The 21,357-nt window shown below is 39.3% G+C and overlaps 3 protein-coding genes and 2 non-coding genes across 12 annotated transcripts; all 5 read right to left on the reverse strand.

Annotated features, from left to right (window-relative positions):
- Positions 1-309: 309 nt before the first annotated feature.
- Positions 310-424, reverse strand: LOC111673561 (U5 spliceosomal RNA). The gene has a single exon (XR_002762102.1). It is a non-coding gene; the product is annotated as a U5 spliceosomal RNA (small nuclear RNA).
- A 905-nt stretch (positions 425-1,329) lies between these two features.
- LOC111673562 (U5 spliceosomal RNA) lies at positions 1,330-1,445 on the reverse strand. The gene has a single exon (XR_002762103.1). It is a non-coding gene; the product is annotated as a U5 spliceosomal RNA (small nuclear RNA).
- Positions 1,446-5,380: 3,935 nt separating this feature from the next.
- Positions 5,381-12,000, reverse strand: LOC111673497 (alpha-N-acetylgalactosaminide alpha-2,6-sialyltransferase 1). The gene is made up of 9 exons (XM_023431257.2): positions 11,804-12,000; positions 11,283-11,586; positions 10,942-11,104; positions 9,817-9,979; positions 9,273-9,411; positions 9,089-9,192; positions 8,109-8,192; positions 7,462-7,561; positions 5,381-6,947 (listed from the first exon to the last, which is right to left on the reverse strand). The coding sequence occupies exons 1-9, from the start codon at positions 11,905-11,907 to the stop codon at positions 6,744-6,746; spliced, it is 1,365 nt and encodes a 454-aa protein (XP_023287025.1). The 5' UTR covers positions 11,908-12,000; the 3' UTR covers positions 5,381-6,743.
- A 97-nt stretch (positions 12,001-12,097) lies between these two features.
- mxra7 (matrix-remodelling associated 7) lies at positions 12,098-15,778 on the reverse strand. 3 transcript variants are annotated; one of them, XM_023431260.2, is made up of 5 exons: positions 15,343-15,773; positions 14,672-14,785; positions 14,539-14,572; positions 14,310-14,418; positions 12,098-12,685 (listed from the first exon to the last, which is right to left on the reverse strand). In XM_023431260.2, the coding sequence occupies exons 1-5, from the start codon at positions 15,604-15,606 to the stop codon at positions 12,571-12,573; spliced, it is 636 nt and encodes a 211-aa protein (XP_023287028.1). In that variant the 5' UTR covers positions 15,607-15,773; the 3' UTR covers positions 12,098-12,570. The 3 variants fall into 3 exon arrangements, with proteins under 3 accessions (XP_023287028.1, XP_023287026.1, XP_023287027.1); XM_023431259.2 differs by adding an exon at positions 13,483-13,540 and having other exon boundaries at positions 12,593-12,685; positions 14,539-14,785; positions 15,343-15,778; XM_023431258.2 differs by having other exon boundaries at positions 14,539-14,785; positions 15,343-15,774.
- A 2,347-nt stretch (positions 15,779-18,125) lies between these two features.
- Positions 18,126-21,259, reverse strand: srsf2a (serine and arginine rich splicing factor 2a). 6 transcript variants are annotated; one of them, XR_015436164.1, is made up of 4 exons: positions 20,676-21,257; positions 19,807-20,167; positions 18,746-18,838; positions 18,126-18,190 (listed from the first exon to the last, which is right to left on the reverse strand). XR_015436164.1 is itself a non-coding variant. In XM_023431352.2 (3 exons), the coding sequence occupies exons 1-2, from the start codon at positions 21,029-21,031 to the stop codon at positions 19,831-19,833; spliced, it is 693 nt and encodes a 230-aa protein (XP_023287120.1). In that variant the 5' UTR covers positions 21,032-21,259; the 3' UTR covers positions 18,330-19,417; positions 19,807-19,830. The 6 variants fall into 6 exon arrangements, 4 of the variants coding, with proteins under 4 accessions (XP_023287120.1, XP_023287121.1, XP_023287119.1 ...); XR_002762098.2 differs by lacking the exon at positions 18,126-18,190 and having other exon boundaries at positions 18,330-18,838; positions 19,112-20,167; positions 20,676-21,258; XM_023431352.2 differs by lacking the exon at positions 18,126-18,190 and having other exon boundaries at positions 18,330-19,417; positions 20,676-21,259.
- Positions 21,260-21,357: the final 98 nt, after the last annotated feature.

Genomic DNA, 21,357 nt, shown 5'->3' on the forward strand with positions numbered 1-21,357 from the left:
ATAAAATATTAAAGCAATGAGACTCTGCTTCCAGGCAGAAAACTCCATCTATCTGTCTGGATAAAAAAATCAACTGTGAAACCATTAATTCAGCCAACAGTACTAATTGCTTATCATGGTAAGAGCCCTCCTCCATAGCTGGGGCCCTGGCACTTACACTACCGGTCATGAGATCTCGTGGCTGCGTTAATCTCGTGAAGTTCTCGCTGCTTACGTTTGCATGACGTCAGACAACCACACGAACCGACACACATGGCAAAATAGAATAAACGGTGTTTGTAGTTTCATTGCTTTTCTACATGATGAGGAAGCTCCGCGTGAAGCAGAGCATCAAAAAATTGAGTGAAACTCTTATTGTTCCTCTCCACGGAAATCTTTAGTAAAAGGCGAAAGATTTATACGATCTGAAGAAAAACAAGAGTACTGCCTTCAGGAGGAACCACAGAACGACCGGTTGGGCGACCACACCGTTTTAAGTCCTGGTTCATGCAGAAACAGTTACATAAAAATATATGCCACGTAATGTGTAAATAAAGAAACACACATAGAAACTAGTAATGTGGCGGTCTAATGTAAAAACCTTACGTTTATTTAGCATTGGTTAACCTTTCAGGCTATCGCGCAAAGCATGATGGGATTGGGTTTTTACCAGAAATACATTTTTGGTAAATTGTCTCCGTTATAACGTGAATTCTATTAATCCCTATATTGAGGCGCAGTACTGCATGTCAAATGTATTATTTCCCACAGAGTTAATGTCCCCGCTTTAAAATAAATCGTGTATTAAACTTAGGAAATATCCGCCCCCTTCTCTCTCCCTTACACACACACACACACACACACACACACACACACACACACACACACACACACACACACACACACACACCTAAAACTCAGGCTGCTGAAGACGAGTGAAGTACTGACATTTAGATGAACGTCTACTAAACCGGAACTAAGTGAGAAAAACTATAATTCACACTGTTACAAATACAAATAATAAGCGGACTATTTATTTATCTCGAATAGCCCCTAAGAGGCATCAGCTCATTTTCAAGGGACATACAAACACAAAACACCAGCAGTCTGTAGGAAATGATGATTTAATTCATTTCATTGAAGAATTTAAATGCTGCGCGGCAATCCTATACATCCTTTATCCTGTGTTTGACACTGAAATAGTTTACTGCAAGATAAAGGCGATGAAACCTCTCCTATATACCGACACAGAGAAGACTGAGTAACACATACAACAGGATGACGTACTTCGTGTAGTTGTCTCAGCCTGGAAATCTTTTATTTAACTTAATATTTTGCACATCATTAGAAAGCCCCGCTTTTCAGCAGGGCATCAAAAAATTGAATTGAACTCTTATTGATCCTCTCCACGGAAATCTTTAGTAAAAGGCGAAAGATTTATACGATCTGAAGAGAAACAAGAGTGATCTAAACTTCAGCAGCAAGAACAGGCTGAGTCCATTAGAGAGGACGCTCACTTCACTGCTGGTGTGTTGTTAATGTCGCTGCGTGATAAATAATGAAACGAACAAAAAGTTTTCATGAATGCAGTTGTGCTAGTGAATATTGATTTTGCACTGGTTAAATGTGAAACTTAAAACTGATATTTATACATGTTGTACATATACATCGTAACATTTGCTCTGTTTCACGTTGTGACGCAAGGCATGATGGGAGAGGAGGGCTTTAGTTTTAAGGCTCTGAGCTTTTTCTGAACCCTTTTATGTGTAAAATGAATCTGAATCTTCTCTTAAATTGTAATCTGAATTCGCATAGCAGCTGCAAAACCCAAGTCAGCGAGGAAAACTTGTATTGAAATAAATTATGTCTCTTAGTGTAACGGCTGACACACACGCAACACACACTTCAGGAAACAGTGCTGCAAATTAACATGCAGGACAACGACCCCCTGTGGTAAGAGCCGCTATAAACAGCTCACACAACTAACAACTCACCACTACTGCTGGAGTGCTTTAAGTAAAATAGGAAATAACAGTAAAACTAATTAATGTGGTGTTGGGGCTCCTTCATTAATTAAGCTACAACTGCTTAGAGCAAAAATGATATTCTACGATGGTCATATAAAAATATTGGTGGACGGAGTATTCTGATCCTTCTCTTAAGCAAAATCAATATCACACTGCAAAAATACTACAAGTAAAAGTGCATTGTGGCGCGCGAGTACAAGTATAATCAGGAAATGTACTTACAATACATGATTTTATGCCATTAGATTATTACATTGCCACTAGATTTGGCACTAGACCACCAGCATCAACAGCTAATTCAAAGGTCACATCTCCGGCTTGTTTGCACACCGCCGCCCCCTTCATGTTCTCAGTCAGCAAAACAGTTTCCCAGTGAAAGTAACCACTCAACACACAACAAGAAGCACGACTGGATGACGTTATCCTGCCTGAAGTGAACCAACAAAAAACAATCCAGCCACAACCGTTAGCCCGCGTGATGCTAATGTAGGAAACACTATGTTAGCGGACGTTATCATGCTTCACTATAGCTGGTCACTAATAATAACACCCCCTAGTGAAGAACAAAGGCCAGTTCCAAGTCAAACTGCAACCCTTAAGCAGCTTGTCGTACTGTCCATCGTGGTAAAGCCAGATCTATGGTTGCACTGCAAAAGAAATTCAGCCTTGAGGGGCAGCCCACAAATGACACTGATGGAGCCGGTGCTTTGGTTTTATCTCTTTCTTTGTAGGAGGCATCTTTAGACTTTAGAGTTCTTAATCGTGTATCTTGTTATGAAGGAGGGGTGGCGCCTTTTATATATCTGTGCCCAGGGGCCCATTGTTTTGTAATCTGTACATTGTACATTATAATACAATGTTTTGTTAATACAGAGCAAAAATAAAATGTTTATAGTAAAAGAACTTCACTTCACTTCATTCATTCTTTTTATTTTCAGAGGTGTGCAACCAGGCCACATAAGAAAAGGCTTTGCACAAAAGAATATGTTGCTGAGGGATTTAAATAAAGGCACAGACTGAATAGAGTAAGAAGCTCCACATTTACATAGTTTCCATGTGTTGACAATTTAGGGATTTGTACATTGTACATCGCATTTGGTTTTATCCCCTCATATATATAAATTCATCCACTAATTAAAAAGGAGGCAAATGTTTTTGTAGTCGTACCTCTAACAGGTCGGCAGGTGGTGCTGTTTGTTATAATAAATTTAAGGGAAATCTCTGAAAAAGTGAGTTCAACCCAACCTTGTGACCCATAATATGAAGGCTTAACTTAAAACTTAAAATGGTACAATATTTTGCAAGAAGAAAGCGCAATGTCAATATTCTTATATTTCTTACAGTAAACATCTTCAGCTTTAATGCTAAAACACAATCCCTGACCACATCTTTAATTCTTTCCTCAGTAATCGCAATTAGCTGATTGATTGATAATAAAAAAAGGTTTTAGCTGCATTCAGCAATAGACAGTATAAACAATACACACAATACAATATACACAATGATATACAAAAATCCATAAACCACCCCCAATGCATTAAATAAATATCATAGATATTACTTCAGCTGACTGAGGTTTTGAGCACCCTGCTCTTCCTCAGACTTCCCATCTTCACATAAAATGTATTTTCCATAGGTTAAACATGTCAGATTCACTGCAAAAACAGACCAAAGGCAATAAGACAGGAATTAAATGTTCAAAAATCATTAGAATTAGAGAAATGTCATTTTGATAGTGCTGAGATGTTCCCATGTGGGAAATTGCATTTTAATCAGAATTATTTTATAATAATTGACCTAATTGCAAAAACACCTTTTAATTTTGATTGGAAAATGGATATGATAAATCCCTGCATGAATTTAGATGTTATGAAGTGGATTGAGTGATGATATTTATAGTTTGAAACAGGGTAAAAGGGGAATACTACAGACTGGAATGACATGGTCATCATTTCCTTTGTTCCCATCTTCACATAAAATTTATTTTCCATGATCTCTTAAACAAAGAAGCAAACCAGCCTAACCTGGTCCCATATCACATGTTCCACCAAACCAGTCAACCATACAATAACAAACACTGAAAACAGTACAGTACAGTACAGTACAGTACAGTACAGTACAGTACAGTACAGTACAGTACAGTACAGTACAGTACAGAGAAGATCGTCATTTTGCTGTACTTGGTGCATCACTGACACGTCAGCATATAAAAACTGGTTTCTTTTTGGCACATTTAACTATGTGTGTTCATTCACACCCAGTGTTTTGGCTCTGTATCTCCTAGTGGTGGAAAAACTCCAACCCTTTATAGATATAGATATATTCTGTTACAAATCTTACTTAAAGGAGCTATATGAAAGTTTTCTCTGGACGGAAGTGGGTGGTGGTGACGCTCGCTTGCCAAGAGCTTTAGACATCGTATACAGGACTCTGAGCAGAACTAGTACTAGTACTTGTAAAATTGTATTTACTAATTGGCTCCTAGCCCATCTGTGAGTAACATACAGGCAGTGACCTTACATAAAAAAAAATAAAAAAGTTAAAAAGTTAAAAAAATAAGAGACTATGTTATGTTCCATGGACAATCCAAAGGAAATAAAAAAAAAATCAATGTTAACAAATAAAAAACATTGTGAATAATAGATTTAAAAGATAGCACTCAGCAGGACTTGTTTATCAGGTTTTCCCCTCTGCATTATGATCATAAAAGATTAGCTATTATCTTATATATATGGCATAAAAAAACAAAATACTAAAACATTGTATACTTTCAATTCCAGGAAACAGGAAATCTTCAGTTATCTTGCCAGCTAACCTTAACCAGCTGGACTGCAGTCACTGCAGTTTGGTTTCTACCTCTGTTTTCTTACATTATTACAGCACCTTTTTAGTACAGCTGCTGCATTACATACCATTCTGTTTATCAAAAACATGGCATGTACACACTGTTAATTAAAGGACAAGTGTTGCATAGCTTTCTCATAATTTGTTTTATCATGCCTTGACACCAACTGTTACAATACCACAAAAATGAAGTGGTTGTCGAAAATATTAGTTTTAGTGTTTTTACAACTTATGTAAAAAAAAAAGAGTGGGATCTTTAAAAAGCAAAGAAGTTAGTTACTCTGAAACCAGAAATGCAACAAGCGTTGGAAGAAATATTAACATATCAGCAGATTATTAGCCTGTATTGTGTCATTTTGCAAATAGAGACGCTAAATGTTCTCTGGTTTTAAATGTGAGCTGCTTGTTATTATTTGGACAGTTGGTTTGACAAAACAGGCAAATTTAAGAAAGAAAAACATCTTATTGGTAAAGTGATTTATTGATTAATCAAGATTGATTGATAGCAGATTGATTGATAGTGAAAATAATTTTTAGCTGCATGCAGCAATACACAGTATAATTTATTTAGAGACATCCATGAATTGAACAAAAAAATACACAATGCAATACAAAAAATCCATAAACCATCCCCAATGCATTAAATAAATCAGATATTACTTCAGCTGACTGAGGTTTTGAGCACCCTGCTCTTCCTCAGACTTCCCATCTTCACATAAAATGTATTTTCCATCACCTCTTCAACAAAGAAGCAAACCAGCCTAACCTGGTCCCATATCACATGTTAAAACCAGTCAACCATACAATAACAAACACTGAAAACAGTACAGTAATAAGAATAACAGAGAAGATCGTCATTTTGCTGTACTTGGTGCATCACTGACACGTCAGCATATAAAAACTGGTTTCTTTTTGGCACATTTAACTATGTTTGTTCATTCACACCCAGTGTTTTGGCTCTGTATCTCCTAGTGGTGGAAAAACTCCAACCCTTTATAGATATAGATATATTCTGTTACAAATCTTACTTAAAGGAGCTATATGAAAGTTTTCTCTGGACGGAAGTGGGTGGTGGTGACGCTCGCTTGCCAAGAGCTTTAGACATCGTTTACAGGACTCTGAGCAGAACTAGTACTAGTACTTGTAAAATTGTATTTACTAATTGGCTCCTAGCCCATCTGTGAGTAACATACAGGCAGTGACCTTACATGAAAAAAATAAAAAAGTTAAAAAGTTAAAAAATAAGAGACTATGTTATGTTCCATGGACAATCCAAAGGAAATAAAAAAAAAATCAATGTTAACAAATAAAAAACATTGTGAATAATAGATTTAAAAGATAGCACTCAGCAGGACTTGTTTATCAGGTTTTCCCCTCTGCATTATGATCATAAAAGATTAGCTATTACTTGATGCTTTTATCTTGTTATTTCGATTCCACTGAATGACTCATAAGTGCAAACTAGCAGTCTAATACAACTTCCCTTCTCCTATCCTAACAAACATCCCTGAGGTGCTGTCTGTGGTTCTGTTAGGTTAAACAGAGTATAGATCCTATTAGTATTTTGTCCCCCCCATTTATATCATTGAGTGTAGAATACATATAAATTGATATCAGTTTTCCTGTAATTTGGCCTGTTGCAAAACATTGGGTTGTTTTTTTTTACCTCTCTCTGTCGGACCAGGATTTAAAAAATTCCCCTTTTTATCACACACTTAATCCAGACAGTACTATGTAAAAAGTCACACATTGTGTCAACGGGTGTGATTTACACTCATAGTAAAACAACCTTTTTCCAAGGAGGGTAAACAGTACAACTAAAAAAAAAAAAAATCATTAATTAAAATGAACTCTATTCTTGATGCCATTGCTGCCATCGTCAGTGTATCAGTGTTACTTCTGCTTTTCTGTCCCTGTGTCTGAGTCTGCTCTTTGATATAGTCTTATTATCTTATTGTCATGTAGTTTTTTCCATGTCTTCATCTCCAGGATGTAGTCGTGGTTTGCGTAGAAGACAACATGGGTTTTAACATGTTTTTCCACATAGTAGTTGGAATATTTCTTGTAGTCCTCAGTCATGAATCCATACAAACTTACCTGAGAACAGGAAGAGTTAGAGAATAATCACACCAAAGAAGAGTTATCCGAGAAGAGTTATATCGAGGGAAACTGGATTTGGTTGTAGATACAGTTCTTGACGATGTTTCGCATCTCAACCTAGAGGCTTCTTCTGACTGACTGGTCGGGATACTCAGGTATTTAAATGAAGCTATAATCTCCTGTTGGTCCATACATTGGAATCTACAGCCAGCAACCTGGTAGCTAAGCTCACTAATAAACACATTACAGCTCAAAAACCGACGTGTAAACACAACTATTTCAGAAATATAGTCCCCACATACCTGTAAAGCCACAAATTGTTTTCCATACTTAAATTTTTGCATGGATTAAACAAACAATATGTAACATGTTGATGCATATTTAACGGACGGATATGAGAATGGTATCCATTTACACATCTAACCCTGAGCAAGAAAGCTAATAAGTGAAGTTCCCAAAATGTCAAACTATTCATGTCAAGTTTCAAGATGTTTAAATAATATTAACTTACTGTGTCACAGGTGTGTAGAGCCAGGAAGACAGTGAATGCCCCATTGGTTGGTCTGACTATTGCCCAGAACGAAGCATTCAGATTAGGAGACTTTAAAAACCTGTAGGCAATAATTAAGTACCAAATGAACATAGTACATTAAAAATATGTTTTGTATCTATAAGAAAAGACAAAATGCAACCTCCAAAATGACCATAAAGTTGAGGCTTCTTTGTAGAAGGTTGTAAATGACCTGATAATTTCTCTTCTTCCTAATAATGTGGCTGTCCTCATTCTGTTTAAGCACTGATTTTGATAGTTTATCATAGCATTTCAATCAAAACACTTGAGAAATAGGTCGAAGCATCTACTATACTTGTCAGGTTTTTCTATTGCTGATTTAGTCTATTGCTCACTGAAGCACGTTTCATCCTATTCAATAATCTTCATTGCTCTGGATAATATTGTTAGTCATCATAATGTAAGATATTGCTTTACGCTGATGATACACAACTGTATATGTCTGTTTCACCAGTTGTTTGAATGCTTGCTTTACCTGTTCTCAAAGTTTATCTGCTAAACAATTAAACAATTAGGCCAATTAGGCCATTATTAGAGTCAACCATAACAAGTAAAAAGTTTGGGTAGGATTGTGAAATGAGTTTGACCTGTTTCGCACATATCTGAGAAAGTCCTGGTGCAGAACATAGAAACGGCTCTCATTGTACTGCCCAGCATAGTACGTCCTCGGCCTGGAGGGTAAAAATACAAAAGTCTACAGTGATTATTAAAGAATGACATGATGAAAATGGGCTTTGTTACTATACCATATGCTGGAGCTTTAGGCAACACATCTCAAATAAAGTTGTTCTGGGTGATTGAGAAATAAATCAGCTGCTGTTAATGTTGAACAGATGTCTAACTGTAAATGTCACTAGTTGCTTGAGATTCAGAACCTGGTTAAAGACAGAGTTGTATCTGTACTTCTTGAGCAAATACAGTGATGGTGTGATGGAGTGGCCTGTGTAAATGTACACCAGTGTTTTGTTCCCTACATCACACTATTGAGTCTGAAATGTGCCACTGGTGTAACTATGGACATGAAGGTGTGGAGTGATAAATAACTATAGTATGATCACAAACATTAAATCATGCAGCCTGTGTGTAATGTTTCATTGTGTTTGCCTACCGTATTTTATCTCACAAATCATTTGATTTCCAACAACGTATAACAGCTCTTCTTAACTACCATCTTGAATTGAACCAAACGCAAAATGCAAATACAAGGTCCAAATATGAGGTTTATCTTTGTATATTGTGTGGTTCTTGCTTCTAAAATGCCTGATTTTGGAAGGGAGTTTTGTGACATTCTGCATGTAACACAAAGATGCACTTAGTATATCTTGTGAATGTTTAATATGACTTGTAACCTCCATAAATTGTACTAACTGTGTCAGTCAATATAGTAAATCATAAGTAAAAATAAAATTTCACTTCTATTGGATATTTGACTTTGAACCAACATGGAGACACGTTTTTCAGGCCTGCTATATTGTAGCAGTGGGTGTACAGTATGCATGCTTTTGTGTTTGTGTGTGTTTGTATAGTATCCAGGCCTACAGAGAATATATACAGAGTTGATACTCACCGCTTGTTATGGTAGGGGCCAGCAGCAATCCTCTCTCCTTTCAGAAGACCCTGGAGCCAATTGAAATCCCTCATCCCCTCAGGAATCAGCACATACTTTATACCCTGCCAAAACTGATCAGTGAGTATGTGTGGAGAAATTAAACCATCACAACATTACACCATTGTCGTTTGAGTTTCAGTACCTCATCGTTAGGGACAGAGCTGTATCCATACTTCTTGAGCAAATACATCGATGTAGTGATGGAGTGAGCTGTGTGGACGTACACTGATGTTTTGTTCCCTACATCCTCCTCGTAACCCTTGATGATTGCGCCATTCATCCTGCCGCACAAACACATCCAAATGCTGTATTTTCTAGCAAGATAACCTCATAAAGCAAAAATATTTTTTCTCAACAAAATAAATCATTCAAGCATCCTGGAGCTGCTCCCATGTTGACTGAACAAACTCTATGTAGCTCTGACAACCATGACTGATGCTCTTAGTGGGTTGAGTTGGTTTTAATCAGCCGTTATGTGTCACAGAAATCACACGAATTTACAAATGCTACTGCATGGGTCTACACAATGGCTGATTAAAGTCTGCTAGACTGACAAAAAAATTGAACCACTCCTTTATGGTCCTGTGTTTAAAAAAACCCAATTTAAGCTCACAGTAGATGAAGTCCTGGGTGGTGGGGACTATAACAAACAAAATCGCCAGGTTTGTTCACTCCCTCTTTCTTACCGAAAAACGTAATCGTGTGAATCTATTTCTTTCCCCATTTTAGAGCCATTAAGGATCCCCGCGGTGCCCACCACAGCACAGCGTATACAGCCACCACTGCCAGCCTTTGGAGAGAGGAGAGGCTCTTTTGGCTTTGGGATCAACCGCACTGAAGCCATCACGTCTGCAAACCAAGAAATACATACTGTGTTTTAAACTGACGAACTGCCAAGCTTGTTAGGTGTTTGCATGCAAGTGTTAGCTCATGTGTTATATTTTAAGTGGCTATAATGAACAATACATCAGGGGTTACTCGTGGTGATGAACCTACAGAGAATAATCACCAGTATCTGCAGCTTCCCTCGTCTTTACAGAGCTTTATTGTGAGTTTTTGGCCACAGGCAGCTGTTTACAGTCTGCTCATCACCAATACAGCAGACAGACACAGTTAGATTGGCTGGTTCATTTACTAGTGGAGCAATAAGCAGCTAAAGAGCTATATTTTTCTCAGGAGATGGTAGAGACCAAAAACAAAGCAAAAAAAAAACTAAACTAAACAAAAACAAACAAACAAACAGTGAATATTGAACTTGAATACATGAATTTGAAAGAAACATGACTCCAAATGAATGACAGTATTTGCTTAACTGTATGCTAACATGTTCGCCATAGTTAATTTCAGTTTATTTTGCTCCCTCCAAGTCAACATATCTATTAATGCAGCTTTAAACAATAAATTATCAAATGATAATAATGAAAAATTGTGTTGATGGATTAACTGATTATTTAACTATGTGTCATGTTGCTGTAGTGACAATCCCAAGTTAGTACCAAAGTGTTGATATTTAAAAGTGGCTACAATTACACAGTGGATTCAAGGGTTACAGAAGTTTATTTCAAACAGGACGCATGAAATTTTAAACTCTTGTGTTTGTGACGTCATTACCAGCAGACAGCACGAATTTCTTTTTGGCTTTACCAGCCACAGCAGCAGTAACTCGATGTTATCTACTGTATATAGTCCTCAGCTGGGAGTTATTCAGGAGCTCGTCACTAATGATTAATTCTTTGCTCACCTATTACTCAGCAGCTACTCACATTTTTGTGTACTTTATTGTGAATTGTCAGACACATGCAAACACTTACCGTCGTACTTGAACTCCATAAAACCAAAGGGATTGTTAAAATGTGAAAGTCGGTTCCACTCGCTCATGTTGATATTGTCTTTGTGAATGAACAAACGCATGTTGGGGAGGAAAGCCTTCTTGAAGCTCTCATCTTCAGAGTTTCGCACAGACTGGGCACAGGTCTGAAAATATAGGATAAAATGTTAAAGGCAGTGATACTGCGCAAGCGGTAAAAGGAAAAACAAATAGATACTCATGTTGGTCACACCAAAAACACACATTTGAACAAACATCAGCCATGTTTACTCAGTCCTGAAAAGTTATTATATTCATGCTGTCATCTTATCATGGCATGCTTACTGTCTGTCGGGGTGGGGCATCCTGGTTATAGACATCCTCAAAGTCCCACTGAGGAAGTTTTTTGAAGGATTTTTTGGAGAGGACCGGCATGGGGGTCTCAGCCACAGCTCCACGTGCAGAGGTTTTCATTTGATCCGTTTTTAGCTTTGTCACTCGTTTAGTTGTTGTGGAAACTGCAACTTTTGCTTGTTTTGCGTTAGACACAGCGGGCGGTAGAGTCGAGATTCCCCTCTCAACCCATAATGTAACGTCACTATCAAACAATCTCTCTTGACCGGTCTGTTTTCTTAAGAAATTAGTCCAGCTGAAGTGGAAATTTGACAAAAGAGCAATAGATGCAACATATAAGAGTTAGCAAGACACTTTATTAAAAGTAATTAATAATTAATAAAAAAGTACTGGACCTGGAGATGTGCTGCTACACATTTCTGCAACTAATTTCCAACAAATGATAACAGATTAAAACACTCCCTTCTTTATCTTTCATGTTTCTCTATGGATAAAATACAAATACAACTTACCTGATGCGTTTCAGAGATAAATAGTCCCATGATAAGATCAATAGTAAGATGCTGACCGACATCACAAGCAGCCCAAAATAAATCCTGTGGGTTTGGACTGCCATCCCTCTAATTTGGAGTCTTTGCTGTTCAATTAGACACAGATGAGTGTTTGTTTTCCCTCTTATATTTGTACCCAGGTGGGAAAGCCACCCAAGAATATTTCACACCTTGTCACTGAGGTTGAATGGGCAGGGCTACCACTCAGTTTCCTGTTACAGAGATCTATCATAGACCAGGAACCAGTCACGCACATTCACAATAGTACATAAAGTGGTTTATTGCACAACAGAGTGGAAGTTATGCAGCAATAACTTGCAGGGGTTTACACCTGTTACAGAAGTTAAGTGAAGATAAAGTTGAGTTTTTTAAAAAAAGTTTTGTAATAAATTAACATTTTTATTATAATACAAAACTAATAGACATAATGATAGTCTTTTATCTCTTTTGGTCCTTATTTGCAATTTGGTAGTTATAAAGTCCTGCTCTGGGCTGGTGTTTCCTTTGGTCTTCATGTGGACTGCAGTTTGAATGACAGGGGATGGAAGCAAAAACAACAAAAAACAAAAAAACCCACAAGAAACAAACAAAAAAAAGGAACACAATTGAGAGTAGCTGTTGAGTGTATTGTGTAGCTCTGTTGAAGAGGTCCGTCAGTCGCGCTCACAGGTAAAAGAGCGCAGTCAGAGGGTGGATGGCAAGGCAAAGAGCTGAGTCAGAGAGGAGTCTCAGATGGAGTAGAGTCTGAGCTGCTCCTCCATGTCTCCCTCCGACACCTCCCCAAACGTCTCCTTGTTATCGTGTAGCAGCTGGAAGATGGCAGCCAGCTGCTCCCGTTGCACCCTGGAAAAACAAGAACTAAAGTAATATTGATAGGTAAAAATCCTAAACTCTCTTTATCACTTGTACAAATTTCACAACATTTATGAAGTATAATTCGTACTGACAGCTATATGCTATATATGCTATATGTGTGTGTAAATAATAATGATGTTAAAACACAAGGGAGATACAAGAGGACAGACATAACGAAGGGAGACCTTTGATCAACTCAGAGACAACATGTAAAAGTCAATAATTCACATCTGTGCAGAGAAACAAAGACAAGCAATGCCGAATAAAAATGCTCATAAAGATGAGCTGCATGACCAGAATTAAATGTTTAATATTGAATAGCTATATATGTTTCTTCTCAAAGCATAAACCTTTTACTGTCCCTTCACTTCCTCTATTCATATGTTACTGAATAGCTAAAGCTACTGCTTTGTCAGCAGCAGGTCCCAGTGTTGCGTTACAATAACTCCTCCTTGTGGCTGAGCAGCGGTGAGTCCTCAGAGGATTAACTAACACTTATCTGTCAGAGGTGACGACTGGAGACACAATCAACACCTGCTGTGACACCTGAGAATCACACATCTAATGTGGAATAATGCGACAGCGGGTGGTGGGTAAGTGGGATCAGGTAAGCAGCACTGCACGGTTACATTGGTCGCTTCATGGCCACTTGAGGATAAAGAGCAGATGAGGCCAAAACTGTAAAAGCAAATTGGCCTGAAAAAAACAGCACTGAAGTGGTTTTCATACAATGGCCAGAAAGTGACTCCCCTGGGACAAACGGGTGAGAATAACTCATACTTTACCATGTATTTGCTCCTTTTTCAGGCTTACAGACAGTTAAAGTCTGTGTTCGAGTGTATTCTGCAATGATAAGAGCAGGGTATGCAAATACATTACAGAGAGGATAGGGCTGAATCACTCCGCTGTTCCTTATTTGTTTTAAAGCATCAGCCACCAAACTCTTTTGAGTCTCGTGTCATTCATCCTTCAGCTAATGCCTGGCAGAGACTCAATCTCGCCTTACTCAGTCTCGCCTAAAGCCGAGGGGTGATACAGCAGCTAATCGTGGAAGGCTCGGACTGAAATGCCAACAACACAGATACACGTGAAGACAGCGTAGGGGAGGCTAGAGGGAGGAAGACGAGGAGTCGACATTGGACAGAACACAGAACATACATGTGGAAACAAGGGAACTTCATAGGAATTCATGAAAAGATTTGATTTTCAGTAAATCTTTGCCCAAGCATCTTCTGTTCTGTTTTGGAGGATTAGGGGGGGGCAAGCACAGGTTTAGGTGTTCAACCCCTGGGAATTTAATATATTGTGACATATTTGGGTACTACTTTTTAATAAGGCACTTTTTATAATGAGTTTAGTAGCTGCAATTAATCTTTATGAATCAGATATAATCCATTAATAACAACAACTATTGGGTTTTCCAGGTTGTGGAAAATCCTCCTCCAGCACGACACTTTGCATGACTTTCTTAGTAGTTCTTCAATTCACTAAGGAGAACTCTCCACTGAGTCTTGCTGAAGAAATAAAGAAATAATTAGTTGTTCTTATTGATGGCTTATAAACCCTTTATAAAGAGTGTCTTATCAGGAAGTTGTATTCATATTTTACTGACCTCTGCTCCTCCTCCAGCTCGTCTTTGGACATCATCATTTGCAAGTGGTGGGATCGTGCCTTTCCAGGGACGTACTTCAAGGAATTGTTTGCATTTGATTCCACCTTATCTGATAAAATGGAATAAACATTGATTAAAACCTGACACAAAACCTTTATTTATAAAATATATATGGTATATATTTAAATATTTAACTCACAACTCTTTCAAAGTGGGTAAAAGTGCTCACCGTTGATCCCCGGGCTCTCTGTGGCTCCTTCAGTCTGGGGGTAAGAGAAAGCACACTTTATGAGCTCCTTATCAGAGAGCCCAATGAATGACCTACGGCCCCTCCCTGATGAGACCTCGGATGATGAATCTACCTCTAAGCTCATATGCCTAGATCCAGGCCTGGGGATGGACAGGCTGGATGTGGAGGAGGAGTGTTCAACTGGTGTTGCCAGTTCTTCAGTGAGAGGTTGGGGGTGTGCCTCCTCCTGTCAGAGAATTAAGGGGTCAGATGAGGAGCATCACAGCATCACTTTGCACAGGTCACCCCCCTAATAGATGCACTTTTACCTCTCAAATATCTGTGTGTGGCTGCCATTGGCAGGCAGGCTGGATTAGAAACTGCTGGGCACATATTTAGTTCAAAACAAATCAATTTAACTCCTTGTGTTACCTGTACTCATCATCCCTCCTGGATGCTGATGTGGCCTACACTTCACACAGGTGTCACTGATGGAAGAGCCACTGTTCGTTTATTGTATCGTTCCATACTTTGTTCCCACTAAAGACTAAAGTCAAATTTTAATGCAGGATCTTTACTTGTTAAGAAATTTTTTTTTAATCCATTATACCATTACTTATGTTTAAGTGAAAGATTTGAGTGCTCCTTCCGTCACTGACTGGACCATGTAAACAGTATCTGAGTGGGAGGGATAGTCAGATCAAGAGAGACGTACGTAATGAAAGAGCGTTTTGCAGCTCTAACAAAACAAACCAGGACTGTGGGTGTGTAAACTGTATGACAGACAGATCGAAGACTACTTACTGAAAGCACAGATTTCACTACATCCCAGTGATCGTGTGAGCTCCCGCTGATCTCACACCAGTCATCCGCTGCCTTCTTCTTCTTCTTCTTCTCGGGTAAATAGCCATTCTGCTTCGGCCCCGATTGATCTAATCCTCCGGCTGCACTGAAATAACTCCGTGCGTTTGCAAAGTCGGCTGTAGAAGAGCCGTTAAATAACGACGTTGCGACCACAATAGCGAGAAGCGTGAAAATAATAGCAGATAATACAAAAGTTAGACTCATGGTTGTGGAGAGTTTCGACCTGCAATGTGACTCGATTGTCTTTCCTGTTTCTCCTTCTGTTCACTTGAGTCAACTGCATTCACTCACTCAGCCATCCTTGTAATAATCCCCACCACAAATCAACGTTAACAGGCAGCGTTTACGGGATATGGTACAATCTCCTCTCCGAGCTGGACGTCATATCCTCCGGGTCCGCCCCCCGCCCAGCGTGCGCCGACTACCCCCGCCGTTATAACTCCAGACTGCCGGACAGCACAGCTCAGGTACGCTGGCATGGCACGTTGCAACGTGCTCGGCTCTCTACTTTTGCCCGTTAATCCCATCAGCGGTGGGTGTACGGCACAAAGCGGGAGATGTAAATGGTTTGTGACAGGACCCGTGTACCGTGGCTGCAGGCTGATAAAGTCAAGCAGGGTTTACAGTCCGAGCAGGAGAAAGCGTCGGGTGTTCTCGCCTGAGGACTCACCTTGCAAACAGTCTGCACCTGGGATTAAATCAGGACAATAAACAACAAGAGCACTAAATTTGGAGTCCAATGGTTTAGATTAATGACCCAATATTAGTAATTTTTCCTTATAGTTGTGATATTTACCTGCTTGACCAACAAGGCAACCGCCCCTGGAGCTGCAGCAGCTGCCATCAATTCCACCATTTTTTTTTTTTTTTTTAAGGTTAAACCTAACTTCTGAAACTAAACCTTTTCAAACATTTAGTGTTATACACATCATAAAATAAAACTATACCCACACAAACTAGTTTTTACATAGAAAATCTTACTAAATATCCAACTACACCAACTAAGTGATGCGCCAGGTGTAACTGTTGTGTAGCTAACTGAACCAACTGACAAAGCTAACATTAGCTTGCTAGTAGGAGTGCAGTTAACATAATCAAAGATCCTCTATTCAGGTTTCTCTACTGTCTCTGACATAATGTAGACTATGGCCAACATCAAATTCGATAATAAGGAGGTCAGTCTTAAATATTTTTAATTATATTTAAAAAAATAACAAACCTAAACTTATATGAATAGAAGTAGTAGCTACATAATGTCAGTTAAATTAGCATAATCATTTATTTCCCATTCTATATGAACTGAAAAAAAATAACAAACTACAGTAGTTTAAATATATTTATGATTTGAAGATCCACTGCAGACATGCTTTATGACATAAAAATACTTTCCTTTTATTTGTCTGATTAGTTTTTGCACAAAGCCATTTCCTTATTACAAATGTTTCAAATTACATCTAGTTCTTCAATGAAAAATCTGGCATCGATGAATATACAATATGTATTTTTTTCTTGTTTAAAGTAAGCCCATGTAACTTAATAAATATTTTTATTTGTGTACATGAAGGTGATTAGAAATATACAATATAACCAGTTAGTGGTGTTGGTGTTACTAAAAGTGATGATACAATTTATACTGCGAGATGCTGAAAAAATACTAACCATCAAAGATTTTTCTACCCTTTTAATAACTATAATTAGATTGAATAAATGTATACTATGCTACATTGAGTGATGTATGGTAATATATCACAATTTTAGCATCAAATTGATTAACTGGATTAACCAAATACTGTCATTCCTAACTGGTTATAGCAAATATAAATGTCTCCTCAATTGATCTTCCTGGAAACGTATATCAGTATCGAAATTTATACATCAAGGCCCACCACTAAACATTACTGTTTCATCACTTGGCTTGACCAAAACAAGTTGTATGCAAAGTTTAGGGTTACTTAATTTTGACTTGGTAGGGTGCCCAAACTTTACTATTTAATTTTTTTAAGACCGTAAAATAAAGGAGTACATTGCATTAAAAACCACATTTTTTTTACTTGACTTTTTGTTAAATGTCTGTTGTAGCAGGTGCATTTACTTTTTACTTGACAAAAATAAACCGATTGTCACTTGTCTCTATACAAACTTTTGCATACACCTATCAATCCTGACAGTGTTTTAATTCAGGCTACACAACAGGTGACCATATGATTTATACTGGTGACAAATTTGTTCTCACTAAACTGCCTGAGAGTTGAGGTAAACTTGATTATATAGCAAATACATTATGATTTGTATGAAGATGGACATAACAGAACTCACATCGGCAACTTATTTAAGACAAAAATGTTTATTAGCATTCACCTGAAGCAATAACAAGACATTTGAGAGGTTCACAGAGGAATGCAATACACAAAAATGATTCATTAAGCAGTCAGAACTGCCGTTTAAACCCTTTACTAGGAGTCCCAATGGACCCAATTTCAAGAAGCGAGCAAGGCCAGTTTTCAACAGTGGATGAACCACAGAGAGGGGAAAAGGAAAGTAGGGAGAATAAAGAGAAAAGGGAGAAGAGAATCTGTACAGCACATGGAGGGAAGAAGAGATCACAAGACAGGAGAGGATGGATGATCTGCCACACCTGTGAGCTTACAAACCGGCAAACAGCAGCGGAGGGTCGAGCCCCGGAACAGCACCGGGCACTCAGCACCGCAACACGCCACACCATGTCACCACCGCACTGCACCGCATCTTAACAGCTAACCAGCATTACTCAACTGCTACACAACTGCGCCTAGTGCACAAAAGATACACAAGAAAGAGGGTTAGAGTCATAGGAAAGCAACTTTAACCAGACAGAAAAAAGAGATGTGACAGAAAAGAAAATACTATGTTGCCGGATTAGCAAGTCACAAATTAAGTGGCAATGCGAATTTTTCATGTTTTGCTTTTATGTCACTGTACAGTAAGCCATTTTTCCCAATAAGAGTGGTATAACATAGCTGAAATATCCAACGTGACCCTTTTCTACATCAACTCTGCAATAAAACTCTCCCATATCCATCTGGAAAGAGTGTTAAACAAGGGGTTTCATTAAAAGAAATATACTTATGGTCAAAAAAGAATTTATTAACATATACAAATTCAATCAAAATTAAAAATACCCAATTTTGATTGGGGGAAAAAAAAAAAAAAAAAAAAAAAAAAAAAAAAAAAAAAAAAACACCTTACAAATCCCTTTCAATGTGCTCAACTTTACAAACAATGATGACATCAAAGTTACAGAATTTGTTTAGGCAAATTAAGTCAAATGAAACATTTAAAACATTTTAGACCAAGCTCCAATAACCTTTCAGTCTGCATTCAGTGGTAATAGTGGAGTCCACTTGCTCCATGTGAGACTCTTCCTGATGTCCTCAGCAAAGGCTCAATCATCTGAGATCTGGAAGGAAAGACAAAATACAGTTGACAAGAGCAAAACAAAATGGCAATGTTCCCTTCTGCAGCTGACGTGATATTTAAACAGTACTGGTCTGATCTTCTCCCTCTTGACACTAACATTCATAAAACTGGCTTTTTTGTGCAACTCTTCTTTTAATATACCTAATATTTCTAGTTATTATCACATTTGTTTACACACACCTTTCTTGGCCCCACACTCCCAAAAACTAGTTCTAACAAGACTCTTACACTCGGGCATATTTGAAAAACAAACCTCGGGGTCCGTTCCCTTTGAGAGGCGGAGGACGCCACAGGCACGGGTGGGAACAGTGCTCAGTGCATCTGCCTGTGATCCCCGTGAACGTACCTCACCACACCACCTCATACACCAACTGACAGCCCGAACCACCGCCATGACGACCTGCTCCATAGCAACCACCGTTGCCTTGGTGACCTGCTCCTTAGCAACTGCCATCGCTCTCAGCAACAGGCAGGTCACATGGGCGGGTCACACACTAACTGCTCTCACACTGCCACACCCCCATCTCCTCCTCCTCTCTTTGCAAACAGGACTCCGCAGCTTGGAGGAAAGAATTCCACATTTAGGTGAACGTTTTGAGTGAAGCACCCCACGTCCCATCCACCCCTCCCTCCCATACACACTCACATCACCCCAATTTGAATTATGTGCTATGGCAGATCACATTAAGTCAAATCTCCCTGTGAGTGCCTGTGTGTGTTTTAGCTTTACTGAAGGTACAAGCAAAGTAAAGCACACACAGCACTAGGCCTGTCTACATCAGTCCCAATCTAATTTTAATTTCTAAAAACATTTAAGATTCTGCAGACCTGGTTGCTTGTCTGCAAATGATTGCAATGTAGCATCAAGACTGCAGAATACCACAATGATGACTACTGTCTGAGTATAACAAGTAATATAATCATTAATCCACCCTTTCCCCTGAATACCGTCATATTGCGTCCAAGTTTGGGTTAAGACTCGGCTCCGTTGTCCTCTGGTGATTTAGGTCTACTCTTGGATTTGGACCTGGACCTGGATTTTGACCCTCTGTTGGAAGGTGGGGTTCGACTTCTTGACTTGGATCTGGAGCGGGAGCGAGACCTGGAGGGAGACTTTGACTTGCTCCGTCTGGGGGTTCTGGACTTGGATTTGGACTTAGACTTAGACTTGGACCTGGACCTTGACCTGGATCTGGAGTAAGAGCGAGACCTAGAGCGGCTGTAGTGGTGGCGGCTCCTGGATCGGGAACGGCTTCTGCTTCTAGAGCGGCTGCGGCTTCGTCTGCGGCGGCGGGGGCTGGCTGACCGGCTGTGGTTAGAGAGAGAAACATTTCAATAATATGGCCAGAGCAAGGCAAAAATAAAATAGAAACTGAGAACTAAATGGCAGGAAATAAATATAAAAATAAAGAAATAATTAATATATATGTATATATCTCTTTGGGTTTTAAACTGTTATTTGGGCCAAACAACTTCACCTAGGGCTTTAGCAACTTGTCATTTTTCAGTATTGCTGATCCTCTATAAACTAAACACTTAAGTATATGATCTGTAGATTAACTCAAAACGTAAACAGTTTAAGTCCTTGTAAACTGTATAAACGTATGTAAATTAAAGCAGTGAATACAATAATAACCAGATTATGGTTAGCATTGTGTGCTGTTGGCCTGCAAGTATCGTTAGAAATGTTAAGGCTTACTTATTGCTACATAGTAAACAAGCAGGAAATGCTTCTAAACTACTTTCGTTTAGTGGGCCATGTGCTCCTATCCTTCATAAAACTATTCCCTAGCCAAAGCTAAACAGCCCACTATTACCTCCTGCTTCTGCGACCGTACCCTCCATATCTGCGTGGCGGAGCACCTCTCCGGCTGTACATTGAGTCCGGTGGTCGTCCGTAGCGGGCCATCTGCACCCGAAGCTCCCGCCCGTCGAGCAGCGCGCCGTCCATAGCGTCCATGGCGTCCTCGGCGTCGCGCTTGTCGAGGAACCGTACGAAGGCGAAGCCGCGGCTCTCCTTGGTGTACCTATCCCGGGGGATATATACATCCCCCACACGGCCATACTTCTCAAAAACTCGACGCAAGGTCTCCGGCGAAGTTCGGTAAGTCAGGTTGTCCACTTTGAGGGAGGTCATTCCCTCCACGTCTGGTGGCGGCCTTCCGTAGCTCATTTTCTTCTTCTCCAAGCAACAGCAAAGGCCACTTGAAAGACAAACTGCTAGGCCCTACCGTTTGTTATAACGGCTGCTTTGGTTCCTAAGTCTCCAGTTGGCGAATGTAATTCAAATTCTGCCTGATTTCTTCTAAACGTTCGGCCCTTGACGTTGCTCGTTCCGCGCTGCTTTCACGTGAAATGGCGGCAATAAAGCTTCCTTCTCCCCTTTCTTTGCGCTCCTGTTGGCCTCGTCTGATTGGCGGTTCGGCTGCTCACCTTCCTTCACACAAACTGCGACTCTGCCCTCTGTCGACGGGGAGGCATTTCAACAGCACCGTTACT

The sequence above is a fragment of the Seriola lalandi genome, unplaced genomic scaffold (assembly GCF_002814215.2).
Source record: "Seriola lalandi dorsalis isolate HSWRI2012SDOR001 ecotype SW California unplaced genomic scaffold, Sedor1 jcf7180002054920, whole genome shotgun sequence".
Classification (NCBI taxonomy): domain Eukaryota; kingdom Metazoa; phylum Chordata; class Actinopteri; order Carangiformes; family Carangidae; genus Seriola; species Seriola lalandi.